Source organism: Mixophyes fleayi, chromosome 4 (genome assembly GCF_038048845.1).
Source record: "Mixophyes fleayi isolate aMixFle1 chromosome 4, aMixFle1.hap1, whole genome shotgun sequence".
NCBI classification, from domain to species: domain Eukaryota; kingdom Metazoa; phylum Chordata; class Amphibia; order Anura; family Limnodynastidae; genus Mixophyes; species Mixophyes fleayi.
Genome location: NC_134405.1, coordinates 24228965 through 24244290, shown reverse-complemented (window position 1 = coordinate 24244290; position 15326 = coordinate 24228965). Strand labels below are relative to the sequence as shown.

At 40.4% G+C, this 15326-nt stretch overlaps 1 protein-coding gene across 2 annotated transcripts in view; it reads left to right on the top strand.

Annotated features, from left to right (window-relative positions):
- LOC142151116 (sialic acid-binding Ig-like lectin 12) overlaps positions 1–15326 on the top strand; it is a 37694-nt gene that overhangs the window by 11323 nt on the left and 11045 nt on the right. For both annotated transcript variants that reach the window (XR_012691147.1, XM_075206447.1), the window contains exons 2-3: positions 8500–8895; positions 9656–10000. Coding sequence is in view for 1 of the 2 variants with exons in the window: in XM_075206447.1 (XP_075062548.1) it covers positions 8500–8895; positions 9656–10000 (741 nt within the window). In the remaining variant the exon portion in view is untranslated. The remainder of the gene's footprint in view (positions 1–8499; positions 8896–9655; positions 10001–15326) is intronic.

Sequence of the window (15326 nt, the reverse complement as noted above, 5' to 3'; positions counted from 1 at the left end):
AGTAAATCTAACCCTATGTATTTAGGCGCTAGCATAGTATAGTAACCTTCTCTTCTTTTCTTCTCTTCTTCTCTTCTCTTCTCTTATTCGGCTTACTGGATTTAATTCTTAGTGTCTCTCCTTATTCTCTTTATATGTACCGCTTCTGTTGTTCTATATGCTGGATGGAATTCTTGTGTTCTAATTCTGTAGGTCTTGTCTAAGACAGTGGTGCAAGCAGCATAATAGTTCTATCACTCATAGTACCAAATCAGACATTATCATTCATTAGTATAACTAGTATTAGACTGACAAATACTAATAGCTGATTAGTTACTGCCCATTTGTACATGTGAGTGCCTGGATTACTGTATGTTAATACTTGTCTTGTTCTATATGATGCTTGTAATTCATTATCCCTGAATCCTATAACTCCCACTATGACTACTGCAAACTCTTATTGAATAAAAATGGTGATAACAAATTGGGTTGGGTACCTTATGACGATGCTGAAAACGACGACATTGAATACCCGACATGATGAGACCGAAGGTGTCATTCACGACAGCGTGGTAACAGCTTGAAAACGAGATGTCACACAGTTCTGACGAATGAAGATCCCAGCAGCCTATAATGATGTCAGTTTCAAGGGCCCCACTATGATTCGTGCTTTTAAGCTGCTAATTTAAGCAGGCGCCGGCTGTACAATGTTCAAAGTTTTGTAAAGAGCATTGTAAGCCTCCTTAGATTTTCAGCTTAACAGCACGAATCATATTGGGGCCCTTGAAACTGATGTCATTGTAGGCTAGTGGGATCTTCATTCGTCGGAACTGTTTGACGTCTTGTTTTCGAGCTGTCGCTATTACCACTCTGTTGTGAATGACACCCTCAGTCTCATCATGGGTATTCGATGTCATTGTGATAATGACTAACACCTAACAAATTGACATACAGAAATAAAAAAGAAACACAGCTTTCTTTAAAATAATACAATAATCAAATAAGATAATTTGGAACTAGAAAGGGTTCAGAGAAGGGCGACAAAATTGATAAAGGGTATAGAGTCATTAAGTTATGAGGAAAGGTTAACCAGTTTAGGCATGTTTACTTTAGAAAAGAGGCGTCTAAGGGGAGATATGATTACTATGTACAAATACATTAGGGGCCAATACGGAGAGCTTTCATGGGAACTTTTTACCCCAAGGACCATACACAGGACACGTGGTCATCCCCTAAGGTTAGAGGAGAGCAAATTTCACAACCAGCAAAGGAAGGGGTTCTTTACAGTAAGGGCAGTCAAGATATGGAATTCATTGCCAGGGAAGGTTGTGATGGCAGAGTCAATAGATATGTTTAAGAAAGGGTTAGACAAATTTTTAGCAGAAAGGTGTATCCAGGGATACGACCGTTAATTTAAAATAAAGGATAGTAGTGGATATAGGGTAAAAATTGGATTGCAATATTGAGTCTGGGGGGATTTTCAAAATTGAAACAGATTGGCTGTTGCTTACTCTGGATTAATTTCAAATATAAGTGCAGGATCGCAGGAGATCCAAAATAGGTTGAACTTGATGGACTGGTGTCTTTTTTCAACCTCATCAACTATGTTACTATGTTACTATGTAAATCTGAAATAGCACACTCACATACTCTTTGCGTAATTATGAATGCTAGACGTGGGGCAGTTCCTAAGTAGTAGAATAATTCACAAAAAATCCCTACAAGGATTTTCCATTTCCTCCAGACACTTGTCACCTACATTACAACTCTGATCTCATCATCAGATACACCCCCTCTCACCCTCTTTGATCTGCCTTTGAACTATGCCTCTCCTCCTATCTGGTGACCATTTCTCCCTCCTACTTCCACAACTTCTCCCTTGCTTCTCCCCAGTTATGGAACTTCCTTCCCCACATGTCCAGACTCTCCCACAACCTTCCATCCTTCAATCTCTCAAAATCTATCTCTTCACTATAGTATATCCTAAATAGAGATGGTCACTGACCCCCGTGTTTTGGTTTTGGATTCGGTTTTGGATCTGGATTACCGTCGTGTTTTGGTTTTGGTTTTGGTTTTGCAAAACCGCCATTGCGTGTTTTGGTTTTGGTTTTGTTTTGCAATTTGTTAAAAAAAATTAAATTTATTGGTGCTAAAATAACATAATTTAGGTATTATTTTGTAACTACATTATTATTAACCTCAGTAACACTAATTTCCAGTCATTTTTTATTCAATTTTGAACACCTCCTATGTCACAATATGATTTTCATACACTTGAAAAGAAAAATTGCAGCAGTTCTTGCCAGTGATAACAAAAAGGCCATTGTCATGCCTGGGCATAAGACCAAAAATCCACCTCTTAAGTGTGGAATTATTTTTACACGAATCCTGGCAAGAGTTGTCTATCCATTTGTAGCATTTTTAAAGCCACATTCAGTAGAGGTAGGGACCTTAACCATCTGGGATCCTCATCCAGGTTTCGTCATTTTTCAGCGAGTTATTGGAAAACTGTTGGGAAAATCAGAAACTTCAGTTAAAAAAAATAACAACAAGCATTCCAGCATAATCTACCTCCCTTCTCTCATCTACATCCCAGCACCTGCAATCTTCCCCCCCAACAATTGGCAGTTAAACAATCCTCCGCAAGAGGAAGCAAAAATGAAACCTGTCACCCAGTCGCAAAGCGGATCACAGACGCCCTGGGTACTATGCTAGTGTTAGATTTGCGTCCAATGTCCACTATTAATACAGTTGGTTTAAGACATTTAATTGAGGTGTTTTGTCCCTGTTAAAAATGTCATCATTATACCATTTTACTAGAAAAGCTAATTCTTTCCTGTACCGGAAAGTTCCTAAAAATTTCATTATTGGGTGACAAAATGGTATTCTACCCACTGTATACTTAACCACAGATATGTGTACAAGCGTAACTGGACAAACTAAAGATTATATGACTGTGAAAGCCCACTGGGTTGGTCATTCGCTTTCCCCAGCATGGACAGCAGCAGCATGTACCCAGGTACATCACATTTTTGAGAAGAAGATAATCTGTGTATCAGCGGCTTCAGTAAGAGGCATACAGCTAACAAACTGTTCCAAAAACTAAGGGATGTCATTGAAAGATGGCTAATCCTGCTCTCCTGAGGATATGTCATTTCTGATTACGACCCCAATATTGGTCAAGCATTACAGCGGGGTTGAATTCCATCACATTTCCTGTTTTGCACACACTATCAACTTGGTGTTACAGAACTTTTGAAAAATGACATGCAGGAGATGCTGTTTGTGTCCATAAACATTTAGGGTCAATTTCTGGTTTCTGCAACAGCATGTAGGAGAATGCAGCAGCTGCAAGAAGACTAGCATTTGAGGGGAATATACTTTAGTCCAGCGAAGTAGTTACCTGTGAAGAAAGTGCAGACACGGTTAGCTTGAGTCAAGTGATTGCCTTAATAATAGATTTTGAAAAGGTGCTACATAAAATTATAGTGTGCAATAAAACAAAGTAAATGTGCTAACTATATTTTAATTGCAGATTAAATACTTAATTTTCTTTGCAAGGATCCCAGACTTATCGACATCTTGTTGGGACGTCTTCTCCTTCAGTTTCTCTGGCAACTGCTTGTTGTAAAAGAAATTGCTTTCCCAAGACACCCAGTGGTGATGCAGATGAGTCCGCTAAACATTTTGATATTTGCTTTGCTGTAAAAGAATTGCCCAAAAATCGTGACAGCTCTGCCCTAAAATCAACTAGTGGTCTTTGGAAGGCCATTATCAGCAATTACATCATACTACACAGACTTCTATGATATTGGGATGAATTAGTATTGTTTGAGGAAGATTATCACTAAACCCTGCCACCTCTCCAGTTTCGCAGTGAGCTATGGTACAATAAAATGTATCTGCAGATTTAGACCAAGACTGTCAGCCCTATTATTTCTATTTCAGCAATTACAATTAGCAATGGAGCAATGGAGCTCTTCTCTTTGGGTGTTACCTATATAACGCAGCACAATTTGCATGCAAATTCTACAGACAAGCCTGCTTGTCTTCCTCTCCATCAATGACTCTTAGCAATTGAGCACTCGTCTTTGGGTGTATATTACATCTAAACATTATTAGTGAAAATTATGAAAAATACAGTTTAATCCCTGATAGGCCCTCCACCATCCTTTGCATGTTAATAGTAGGATTGGTTGGAATTATGGTCAAGGTCACACATTTTTTTGACAAATCCTTCAAACCAGCCCAGATGTCAAACTGTTGTGCTCTGCCACCTGCGTCATCCCTGCTTGTGTTTGGAAAGTGCATATTGGTGCCAGAACCTCACATGCCAGAACTGCTCCCACTGGTGCCACACTGCTGCAGGACTTACACAATCAACCACATCCTCATCGTCGGATACCCAAATCTCCCCCACATCCTCTTCCAAAGACAAAGTGTCATCCTCACTTGGTGTATCACCGGCTACACTCGGGCTGTTTAGGTACACATCAGCAGAACTGCTGAAAGGGCCCTTCTTTATGGGTACACTAACAGAATGCTCACGATTAGACATCCCACTGTTGGATGGACTCTCCACAGGGATTGGTGTCATTTCTGATACAGAGCAAACATTATCCTCTAATGCCTTACTGTTATCTTGCAGCTCGGCTTTGACGCGTAACAGTAGTTGTGCACCAATTGTAGGCTGGGTAACTTTTTGGGATCTGCCACTAATAGCCAAAGGTGAAGGCCTCATTCTCTCTTTGCCACTGCGTGTGTAGAATGGCATGCTTGCAATTTTTTTTTTATCGTCACTTAACTTTTGCTCAGTTACACTTCTTTTTCGCTTCAATACAATAAAAAAAAAATTATTTTTGTTTTTTGCACTAATTTGGAAACACTCTGTTGTTTGACATCGCCTGGGCCAGATGACGTACTGGGAACACTAACATAAGCACTGGTGACAGAACCTTGTAGCTCATTCTGATCATATGTGGACTGCTTTGAATCCATTCTGAGCGCAAAGCACTGGGGAGTGCTAAAAATTAATTGGTAGATACTGCTGACAGATATGACTTTGACAGCCAGAAATATTTATGCACAATTAGGGAGGACACCCCAAAAGCACTGGGGAGTGCTAAAAATTAATTGGTAGATACTGCTGACAGATATGACTTTTGACAGCCAGAAATATTTATGCACAATTATGGGGGACACCCCAAAAGCACTGGGGAGTGCTAAAAATTAATTGGTAGATACTGCTGACAGATATGACTTTTGACAGCCAGAAATATTTATGCACAATTAGGGAGGACACCCCAAAAGCACTGAGGAGTGCTAACAATTATTTGGTAGATACTGCTGACAGATATGACTTTTGACAGCCAGAAATATGTATGCACAATTAGGGAGGACACCCCAAAAGCACTGGGGAGTGCTAAAAATTAATTGGTAGATACTGCTGACAGATATGACTTTGACAGCCAGAAATATTTATGCACAATTAGGGAGGACACCCCAAAAGCACTGGGGAGTGCTAAAAATTAATTGGTAGATACTGCTGACAGATATGACTTTTGGCAGACAGAAATATTTATGCACAATTATGGGGGACACCCCAAAAGCACTGAGGAGTGCTCAAAAATATTTGGTAGATACTGCTGACAAATATGACTTTTGACAGCCATAAATATTTATGCACAATTATGGGGGACACCCCAAAAGCACTGAGTGCTAAAAATTATTTGGTAGATACTGCTGACAGATATGACTTTTGACAGCCAGAAATATTTATGCACAATTAGGGAGGACACCCCAAAAGCACTGGGGAGTGCTAAAAATTAATTGGTAGATACTGCTGACAGATATGACTTTGACAGCCAGAAATATTTATGCACAATTAGGGAGGACACCCCAAAAGCACTGGGGAGTGCTAAAAATTAATTGGTAGATACTGCTGACAGATATGACTTTTGGCAGCCAGAAATATTTATGCACAATTATGGGGGACACCCCAAAAGCACTGAGTGCTAAAAATTATTTGGTAGATACTGCTGACAAATATGACTTTTGACAGCCAGAAATATTTATGCACAGTTATGGGGACACCCCAAAAGCACTGGGGAGTGCCAAATATTACAAAAATAAAATATACCTCTATCCTCCTCTCTTCTCTAGCGATTTTTGTTACCGCAATTGGAATAAGAATATTGTATTCTCTGTCCCTGCTCTAATCAGCCTGTGACTACACCCTGCTCTCTCCCTCTGTCAAATGGTGATGGATTGCTGTGGAGGCGTGTGTTTATAATGTTGAAGTATCGCGAGAACCGAGCCACAAGATCCGACGACGTCATGATAACGTTCGGCCTCGATTTGGATTCGGAACGGGCAGGAGAATACCGAGCTGCTCCGCTCGGTACTCGGATACCCAAAGTTCGGGTGGGTTCGGTTCTCGGGGAACTGGACCCGCCCATCTCTAATCCTAACCCACCTGATACTACATCCTCTGCATTTCTACTATCTCCAGTCCCATGTCTACTCTGAGTACCACTCGCTTTGTTTGTCTCAGCAATGCTCTCATCCCCTACACTTTAAGCTTTCATGAGCAAGGCCCTCTCTACCATTTGTCCCACTTCCGCACCTCCTTCATCATCCTCGTCTGTACTTATTTCATGTGCGATTGTATTGGTATAATTGGTAACCCTGACTGTCCAGTGCTGCAGAGTTTTGTGGCACCTAACAAATAAACTATGATAATGATGATTATAATCCCTAGAAGCTAAATTCATATATCAGCAGTTAAATTATCCATCATTCTACTTAACTGAATTATTCTGGCCATAAAATAAATTTGCTAGTGACACATTAGAAATGATTGATGTTCTCAGGTAATAGTCAGTCCCCATCTTTACCTCTCTTCTTACCAATCTACTAATAATAAAGGTTTCAGAGCTTGGCAGATAAAGGAGTTTATTAAAATACATATAACCATTGTATGGTTGAGGAGAAAACAATAAGTAGTTTGGCTAGTGCCAATGCTCCTGATATCACAATGAGGAACATTTGCCCTCTCAATATCAATTCACGGGGAACCATTTCACCCAGGCATACCCTTATCCTTAAACTTGTACATGCCTTATTCTTATCCCAAGGAACCTGCGTCCCTTCTAAACTGATGGAACACAACCACCAAACTCACCCCCAAGGACAGTGCCTGTACCGAAACCAAAGCATACTCTTCGAAGGGAGGCAGATTCAGCCATTAAATAAATAAAGCTAATGTGCACCCACCAAGCATAGGCTGCCGACTGCTCTATGTTTTCCGGAAAAAAAAAACCTTAACCCAACTGGTGGTGGCACACAAACCTCCAGGACCAAAAATAGGACACGGCAACCAAGCCGAAGGGTATTGGAATGCAAACCCCACTATGGGTACAATTAAAAAACTCTTCGAGCAGGTGTTGGCACCTAAAGTATTTGCAGAGGACCTCCAAAAACGTGGAGGGAAGTTGGCAATTTGTCTTGCAGACTAGAGGCAGAACACCATCAGCCAGGGAAATTCATAATGTGGCCTCCCACTGTGACACAGCAATGGGTGTACTCAATGGGCAATGGGTGTGCCAGCTCACTTTAACCCCTTAGAAAGAGACAAATAAAGTAGCAAACGCACACCTCAGCTTTAAATGTTCCTCAGGTTTAATTCATCCCTGAGTTAAATAAATTTGCTAGTGACACAATTAAAATGCTTAACAGTTGATGCTCTCATGATGCTCTTAGGGGCAGCTTGTACATTAATGATTGTTCGTGTGTACTTAACATAATGTTATGTGCTTTGTACAATGTGTTTAATGCATTAACATGTGTAATGCAGCTTGTGTTCATAGATGATGGGTCAAAATTAAAGCAGAGTAGTTAGGTGCATTGGCTTAGGTGGGAATTACAATGCTAGCATTGTGGTCAGCAGAAGGGATGCCAAATTGGAGCTTAGCCTAGGGCCCCATGGAGTATTAATCTGACTTCAGGTCATATGTCATCAATTGTTAGATCCAGGTTATACTGAATAAATGCTGACAATACGGAAGACCAAAGACATTTTCCGTGCTTAAAAACACAAATAAATGAAAAGGTAAAAAATATATATATTATCATAATGGATTTAAAATATAAATGTTTATATTAAAATAAATTGTTGAACTGAAGATTGTGTCCCACCAATCATCTCTTTTATTGCAGTAATATATGTACATTAATATCCTACTAAAAGAAAGCAGTATAATTCCCCAAATTATAATATAAAGTATGCTAGGGTGCACATAATTATTACAAAAGTATTATTGGCTTAACTGTTTGTTAAGCAAAACTGTTAATCTGGTATGATTAGAAATGCTTATTTTCCCAATCCCAAAGGATGTTATATTAAGTGTGAGATATTAAGAGATACAAAAAGAAAATAAAAAAAAATATATAAAAACTTGTTTGACATGCTTAATTTCACCACTTTTAGGAAACAGAAAGTAATGATCTTTGCCTCTCTAGGAGGAACCTGTTGCGACCCAGATTCCGAATATTGCACAGAACAACAAGGCACGATAACGGTGGAAGTAGGGGGATCTGTGACTCTTCCATGTACCTTCAGTTATCCAAAGAAGTCAGACAGCTCCTCAGAGGTGAAAGTGTACTGGAGAGAAGGAAAAACCAGCCCCTGCGGAAACAATCCATTTATTTACAATCACACAGAAAACCAGACACATAATGACTACAGTGGACGGATCTTCATGGTGGGAAACCCCAAGGAACAGAGGACAGCGACTATCAGAATCCAGAACCTGAGGAGATCAGATGGTCCCATGTTCTGCTGTCGGGTAGAGATAAGAAATAATGGAAAAAAAGAACAGTGGCAAAATAGTCATGGAACGTTTATTCACTTCAAAGGTAAAAAAGCCCTTCTATTTGTGTCACAGTGCATGGTGAGGTACAGGCCTATGGCTCAATACTGCTAGTGTCGCTTTGTCACTCTTATGCCTTCCAACCGTCCCAATATTGGCAGGATAGTCCCAATTTGTGGACCTATAGAGAAGTGGAGTTTATACCAATTTTGTCAAGTAGGCTGAGTTTCACTTGAATGCTAATGTTTTGAGTCCGGTTGTGGGGGAAGGGGGGTTGGTTGGCTATAGCATGTATAAATGTTGGGAGGTTTGCATCCTCCAGAAGGAGGGCAGACTTAAAGTTCCCTTCTGTCTGTGTCACTGTGTCACCCTGCAGGGGGAGGGACTGACTCATAGCTCCCTTCTGCCTGTGTTACTGTGTCATCCTGCAGGGGGATGGACAGACTCATAGTACACTTTTCTCACTGCATATCCCTATGCCACTCACAGGTGGAGCTACTGTGTATGCAGGAGGTACTGATCCTACAGGGCCCGCAGCTGGGAAGGTCGTCTTTCAAATTCCTATGTGTTACACACAGTTCCCTGTAGCAGCTGCACACACTTCATGTGGATACTTTTGGCTCGGTGGTGCAATGCTGTTCCAAGAGGGTCCTATTCTGAGCATGGGAGGGACAGGCATATGCTCAATGGAAATTCATTCAGGCCACCAACATTGTCAGGCCTGACCATTAAGTTTTACGCTCCTAATGACACCCTGCATGGAGAATCACAGACTCCTAGCTACCTTCTGTCTCTTCTCTCTGCAGATCAGGTCTCTGTGGAACATCGAAATGTTGTCCCTGCCATAATGGGAGAAGATATAGCTATACCGTGCTATGTTCATAATAAATCTGCTGATACTATACAAGAGGTCACCTGGAGGATTGGAACAGGTGATCTGTGCTCTGAAATTAATATATTTAGCACATGGACAAATAATAACAAATCAAAGCACATTGAACGATGGTCGATAGTGAAATTCCCTAAGGACCTCTCATTACATGTAAGAAATGTGACCCCATCTGACAGTCAGCGGTACTGCTGTGAGGTGAAGAGAAAATTAAGAACGGCAGTCAGTATAACTACACACCTCACAGAGGTACTAGTTGAAGGTAAGGTGAATTTTAATTCTAGAAGTAAATGAAGACTTGCAATTAAATTAAAATGCATGTTTTCTGTAAACGATATTCTAAATACCTATAAATGTTAGAATTACTTAAGTTCATATATGTGTTTGTACATTTTGCACCTGTTAAAGAATGATTGAGATGGTCATAGACCGAGACAATTTCATGCCACATGTCTGCTTGATTTATTTTTTCTATCTGCAAAGTCGGTTTCCCTAACAGTGAACACCATGCAAAAGGTCAAGAACAGTAAGTGCGTCTTCACGTAATTGCGACACAATTAGATGTGAATCCATCCACAGATAAGCCTATTAGGAAGCAGGTGCTGGAGGTGTGGTGTGATGATGCACGATGATGATGATAATGATCTGAAGCGCTAGCTAGCTGCTTCTGATTGGCTAGCTACTTACTAACACTTCTCACCACAGTGTAATTGGCAGTTCTTTGCCTGCAGACTTTCTCCACAGTCCAGGCACACTCAATTAAAATAAGATAATATTATGACTATCCAAACAGATACCGATCAATGGGGACATCACTGCTCCAACAGACTCTCTAATTGGCTTTGGACATTGCCCTAAATTTGTTAGATAAATGGCATTTTTGTGCGTATGATCCACAAAATCACACTGCACATGCCTAGAACCAGACCGTAAAGGACACTTACTACAGCCTACGATTTCAGGAAGGGAGTAAGTGCTCTGCTGAGTATATGATCCAAAGTATCAAAACTAGCTGGTTTTTTGAATATAAAATAAAATGATGTTTAGGAGCGGAATTCATATAAAGCATCCGCAAATATTAGGGAAGTCATCCGTGCATACTGTATGATCACAACACCCAATTAGATAGTTGTGGCCATGTGTCTTCGGTGCAGCTTCTAAAAACCTTGAGATGTGTCCCTACACATGTATGTGTTTCACCTAGATCGTGCATCACTGAGATCTTATTTTATCATTAGTGCCTTAAGCGTTTATTTATCTGTTCAGATCAATATTAGTATATGTCCACATTTCAAGTGGTCCCAGGAGGGTAGATGACTAGGGCTTTTAAACAGGTTCAGTGAGACAGTGGTAATCTCTACCTTGTCTGTTGCAGACAAGAAGGCAAAATAGAAGAAGAGACAAGATAGACAGACAGGAGCAGGGGGTAAGGAAGGAAGTGAGCTAGTGGGAGGAGCAGAGGGTAAAGGAGGGAGTGAGCTAGTGAGAGGAGCAGGGGGTAAGGGATGGAGTCTTGCCCAGGAATTCACCAGATGACTGGGCTTACCAGAGTGGTGAAGTTAACACAATGGTCCTCTGGTAGCAGGGTGACTAGCGGAACATATATCACAGCAGATGGAGAGAGAATGCCAATAAATAATAGGAAAGTCAGTGACTTGCAGCTATCTTGGTCAATGAGTCAGCGACTAGCTGAAATTGTGGAAAGGCAGATTTGAACACACAGATCAGGATGGACGTGAGCAGATGTGTGGAGGTAGTAGGGAAGTCAGTGGTCTGCGTACAGCAAGTTGTACCACTGCTATGGTGAGAAGACTTGTCCAGGTGCAGGTAGGTAGCGGGGAAGTCAGTGGTCTGCGTACAGCAAGTTGATGAGTGGAGGCATACAAAGGATAATAGGATGCAGACACTGAGAGCACAGAGGAACTTGATCCCAACAGATATGCAGCGTATCCAGCAAAGTCTATAACGGTATGTGTGGCGCTGCTTGGTAGAGACTTGCTCAGCACAGATATGCAGGCCAATAATGGATAGTCAATCACAATTATGCATATAACGACTGAGTAGTACGGTTAGTTCCAAACAGATATGCAGCGTAACAATAATAAAATACAGTCTATAGCGGGTATGGATACCGCTGCTGAGAGGGAAAACTTGTCCTAGCGGATATGCAGAGTAAACGTAGAAAGTCAATAACAGATAGGCATACCTCTATTCAGTAGAACAGTCTGTCCACAGGAAGATGCAGGGACTGCAGAGACGCTGAACGGCAGAGACGAGTGTAGGAACCACAGGTGAGTAGATCCGGTAATCAAAGTCCAGCTGAGGACACAGGCAGGAAACAGGAGACTGTAGCAGGTATGGAAACCAGCGATGAGTAGCACAGGGAATCCACAGAAACTGAAGACACTAGTAGTACACAGGAGATAGTAGCGGGTATGGAAACCAGCGATGAGTAGCACAGGGAATCCACAGGAACTGAAGACACTAGTAGTACACAGGAGACACCTTCAGAGACTCACAGGGAATGAGACTCAAGATCAGGCAATGAGGTAATGAGCACAGGTGCCTTAAATAGGGAAAGTTGCCTGATCAACCAGTTAGATTAAAAGCAACAGTCACAAGAGTTCTTGGGTGCTGCGCATGCGCAGTCCATCAGGATGGCGGACGGCCGCGGTTCAAGATAGGTGCCGGCAGGAAGGCTAGGGAGCCACGCACCAGCGCAGAGGCACTCACGGTCCAGTGAGTGACATGGACTAATGCAGGAAAGAAGAATCACAGATGTTTCTTAATTTGTATTTATTTTTAAATAACAGTTTTATTTATAACTCAGTTTCCAGATCTAATTAAAGACCTACATAGCGTTCATTCATGTGGCTAACCGCAAACCACAGATGATTAGCCTGCATAGCGCTGTAAGTGCTTCATTACACTGAATACAGGAAGGAGGGAAGGTGGTGGCTGCACACAGAGGGGAAACCAGATATAGGTAAACTGCTGCCGCTTCTCTGTTTCTCCTCTGTCAGGGCTGTTTCCTGTACAATTTTATGGTTAACACCATCAACAGATGACGTTAACTTCTGAAGAGATAAAAATTAAAGCAATGAAAAATTGAACCTGCTGCGCTTGATAAAGTGATCAATTTCAATGTCCCTAATAGCAGTGCTGTTGCCAGCGTTAACACATTGATATATAAGAAAAAAACGAAAAATGTTATCATGGGTGAAAACAGAAGTTTGTAAAGTCTTATCACCACTTGATAAATAGACTCGTATCTGAAACCCTTTGGTGTAATTAACTATCATAGTAAATTTCAAACTTATTGGCACAATATTAAAACTTGATCCCATTTTGATCAAGTCATGGACTAAACGAATAAGAATATTCAGTATATGTCTATCTTATATTTCTTTGTTAATAACAAATATGCATGAATATTCTAACTCTCTGTAAATACAATAGGCTCAACTAATAACTTATTTAGTGTAATTTAGTGCAAATAAATACATAAAATATGTGAACATATATATCGCAAACTGCAGTACAGTATTCTAAGTCTGAAATTCTAAAATTAAATATAAAATAAAATTAGGAATTTATATGAGCAATCAAGTATATAAAAATTGTTTTTTTAATATAAATTTGACGTGGAAGTGAAGGTATTGATCCTATTAAATTATTGCATAGTTATATCTAAATATGAACAGTTAAAGGAGAGAAAGAAGTGGCAGAACTAGCGTTACTGCAGAGGGTGTGAGAGCTATGGGGTCCTGGAGGTGAACTGGGTCAACCTTCTAAGCATGCATCAGTCCAGTTCATCCAGAGTGAAGCCCCAATTGGAGCACAGCTGGGGCCCAATATCACCGGGCTCTCCCCCAAACGTCGATATGAGGCCTGGTGATGCACTATACCACTCCTGAGAGAATTTAAATTTTCTTTAAAAGCAACAGGAATGTTCTTCCTAGTGTATTACTTTCTACAAATAGATTTATTTAAGTGAATTAAAAACAAGTACAAAACAGGAGTAAAATACTTATTCTTAGCTGTTCTTGCACTGTAAGGAAGAAAATCTGTTCATTAAAAGCTTAATCCCAACCATTTTAGGTGGACATAATAAATTAAACTCTTTGTACAGAGTAAAAATCACACAGTGTGCACTAGTGGCTTTTCTTTTTATTATATTACACAAATATATTAAGATGATCATCTTAAGTTTAAAAAGACACATATCTCATCATTGAAAGGTGAGTGTGGATATTACATAACTCCTACAATTAGGAATACATTTGTACACTGCATACTATGGGCCTAATTCATTAAGGAGAGAAAAGCAAAAAAAGGAGTAACATTGCACCTGGGCAAAACCATGTTGCATTAAAGGGGGAGGTAAATTTAAAATGTTTGGACAGATTAATAGTTGAGGTAGATCAACTTTAAAATTCAATGTAAAAATAAAGCTCTCAAGTGTTTGTAAAAACAGCCAGTATTTTCTTTATGTGCAAACTAATTTGCACCCCTTGCATTGTAACATGGTTTGTCCCTAAGCAAATTTACTCTTTATTTACCTTACTTGCCTTAACGAATCAGGTCCACTGTGTGTTTTCTTTTATTCATTGGGGTGTGTGTGTGTGCGGGGGGGGGGGGGGTGTTACAGTCAAAATGCACAATAATTAGGATATCATTTGGAAGAAATCTGGCACTGCTATTCACTCCATTCCACGGTCGGTGAGCTCACACTTTCCATTGTGAAAACTTGTGAAGATTACCCAAGTGCTGCTAGTTATTTTAATATTTAAGAATAAAAAGAGTACTCAGTGGGATACTTCAATCTTTGGATAGTTTAAAGATAGAGTCAATTTTTGTGGCCAGTGCAAATGGTGATGGGTTGAGATGCCCCACTCAGAAGGTGTCTCCATTCTTCCAGAGCAAGTTTAATTTAATACTCAGTTGGCGTAATCATTGAGTGCTAAATGCCTTACTTTTTTCTAAATTCTGTAGATGAAGGAGAGCTTCTTTTTAGAACATACACATACTCTTCCACAAAAGCATATTGGTATATTGAGTTTAATGTGAGGGGTACCTGATTGCCAAATGACTAGTGAAACAAGCATTTGGAAAAAGACCCCACAAGGCTGAGTTATGCCAGAATTATTCTTAACACCTGCCAAGGAAGCATCTACTTCAGAAAGAAAGAACAAGAAGCCTTAGGATGTTGCAAGACTGGAGCAGCTGAAATAGCTTTCTTAAGTTGTAGGAAGGCTGAAATGGAATTCAAATACCACTTGCTGTGGTTTGATTCCTTCTTTGTCAGGGCTGTCATTGGAGCTACGCTGCATTAATAGTTACTGATAAATTGACAATGATAATTGGAAAAGTCGAGGAATTTTTGGGTAGGTTTTATCCGCAGGTTTAAGACTGCAGATAACTTTTTGGGGTGCATTGGTAGTCTTGCAGCAGATATTATATACCCAATCAGCGGCGCACGGAGGATTGTCGGGGTTTCCCCCCGCCGACCCAAAAAAAAAAAACAACCCAGAGAGAGCTCAGCAGCTCCGTTTCGCCAGTGCTGTCCTATACAGCAGCCGCGGCGC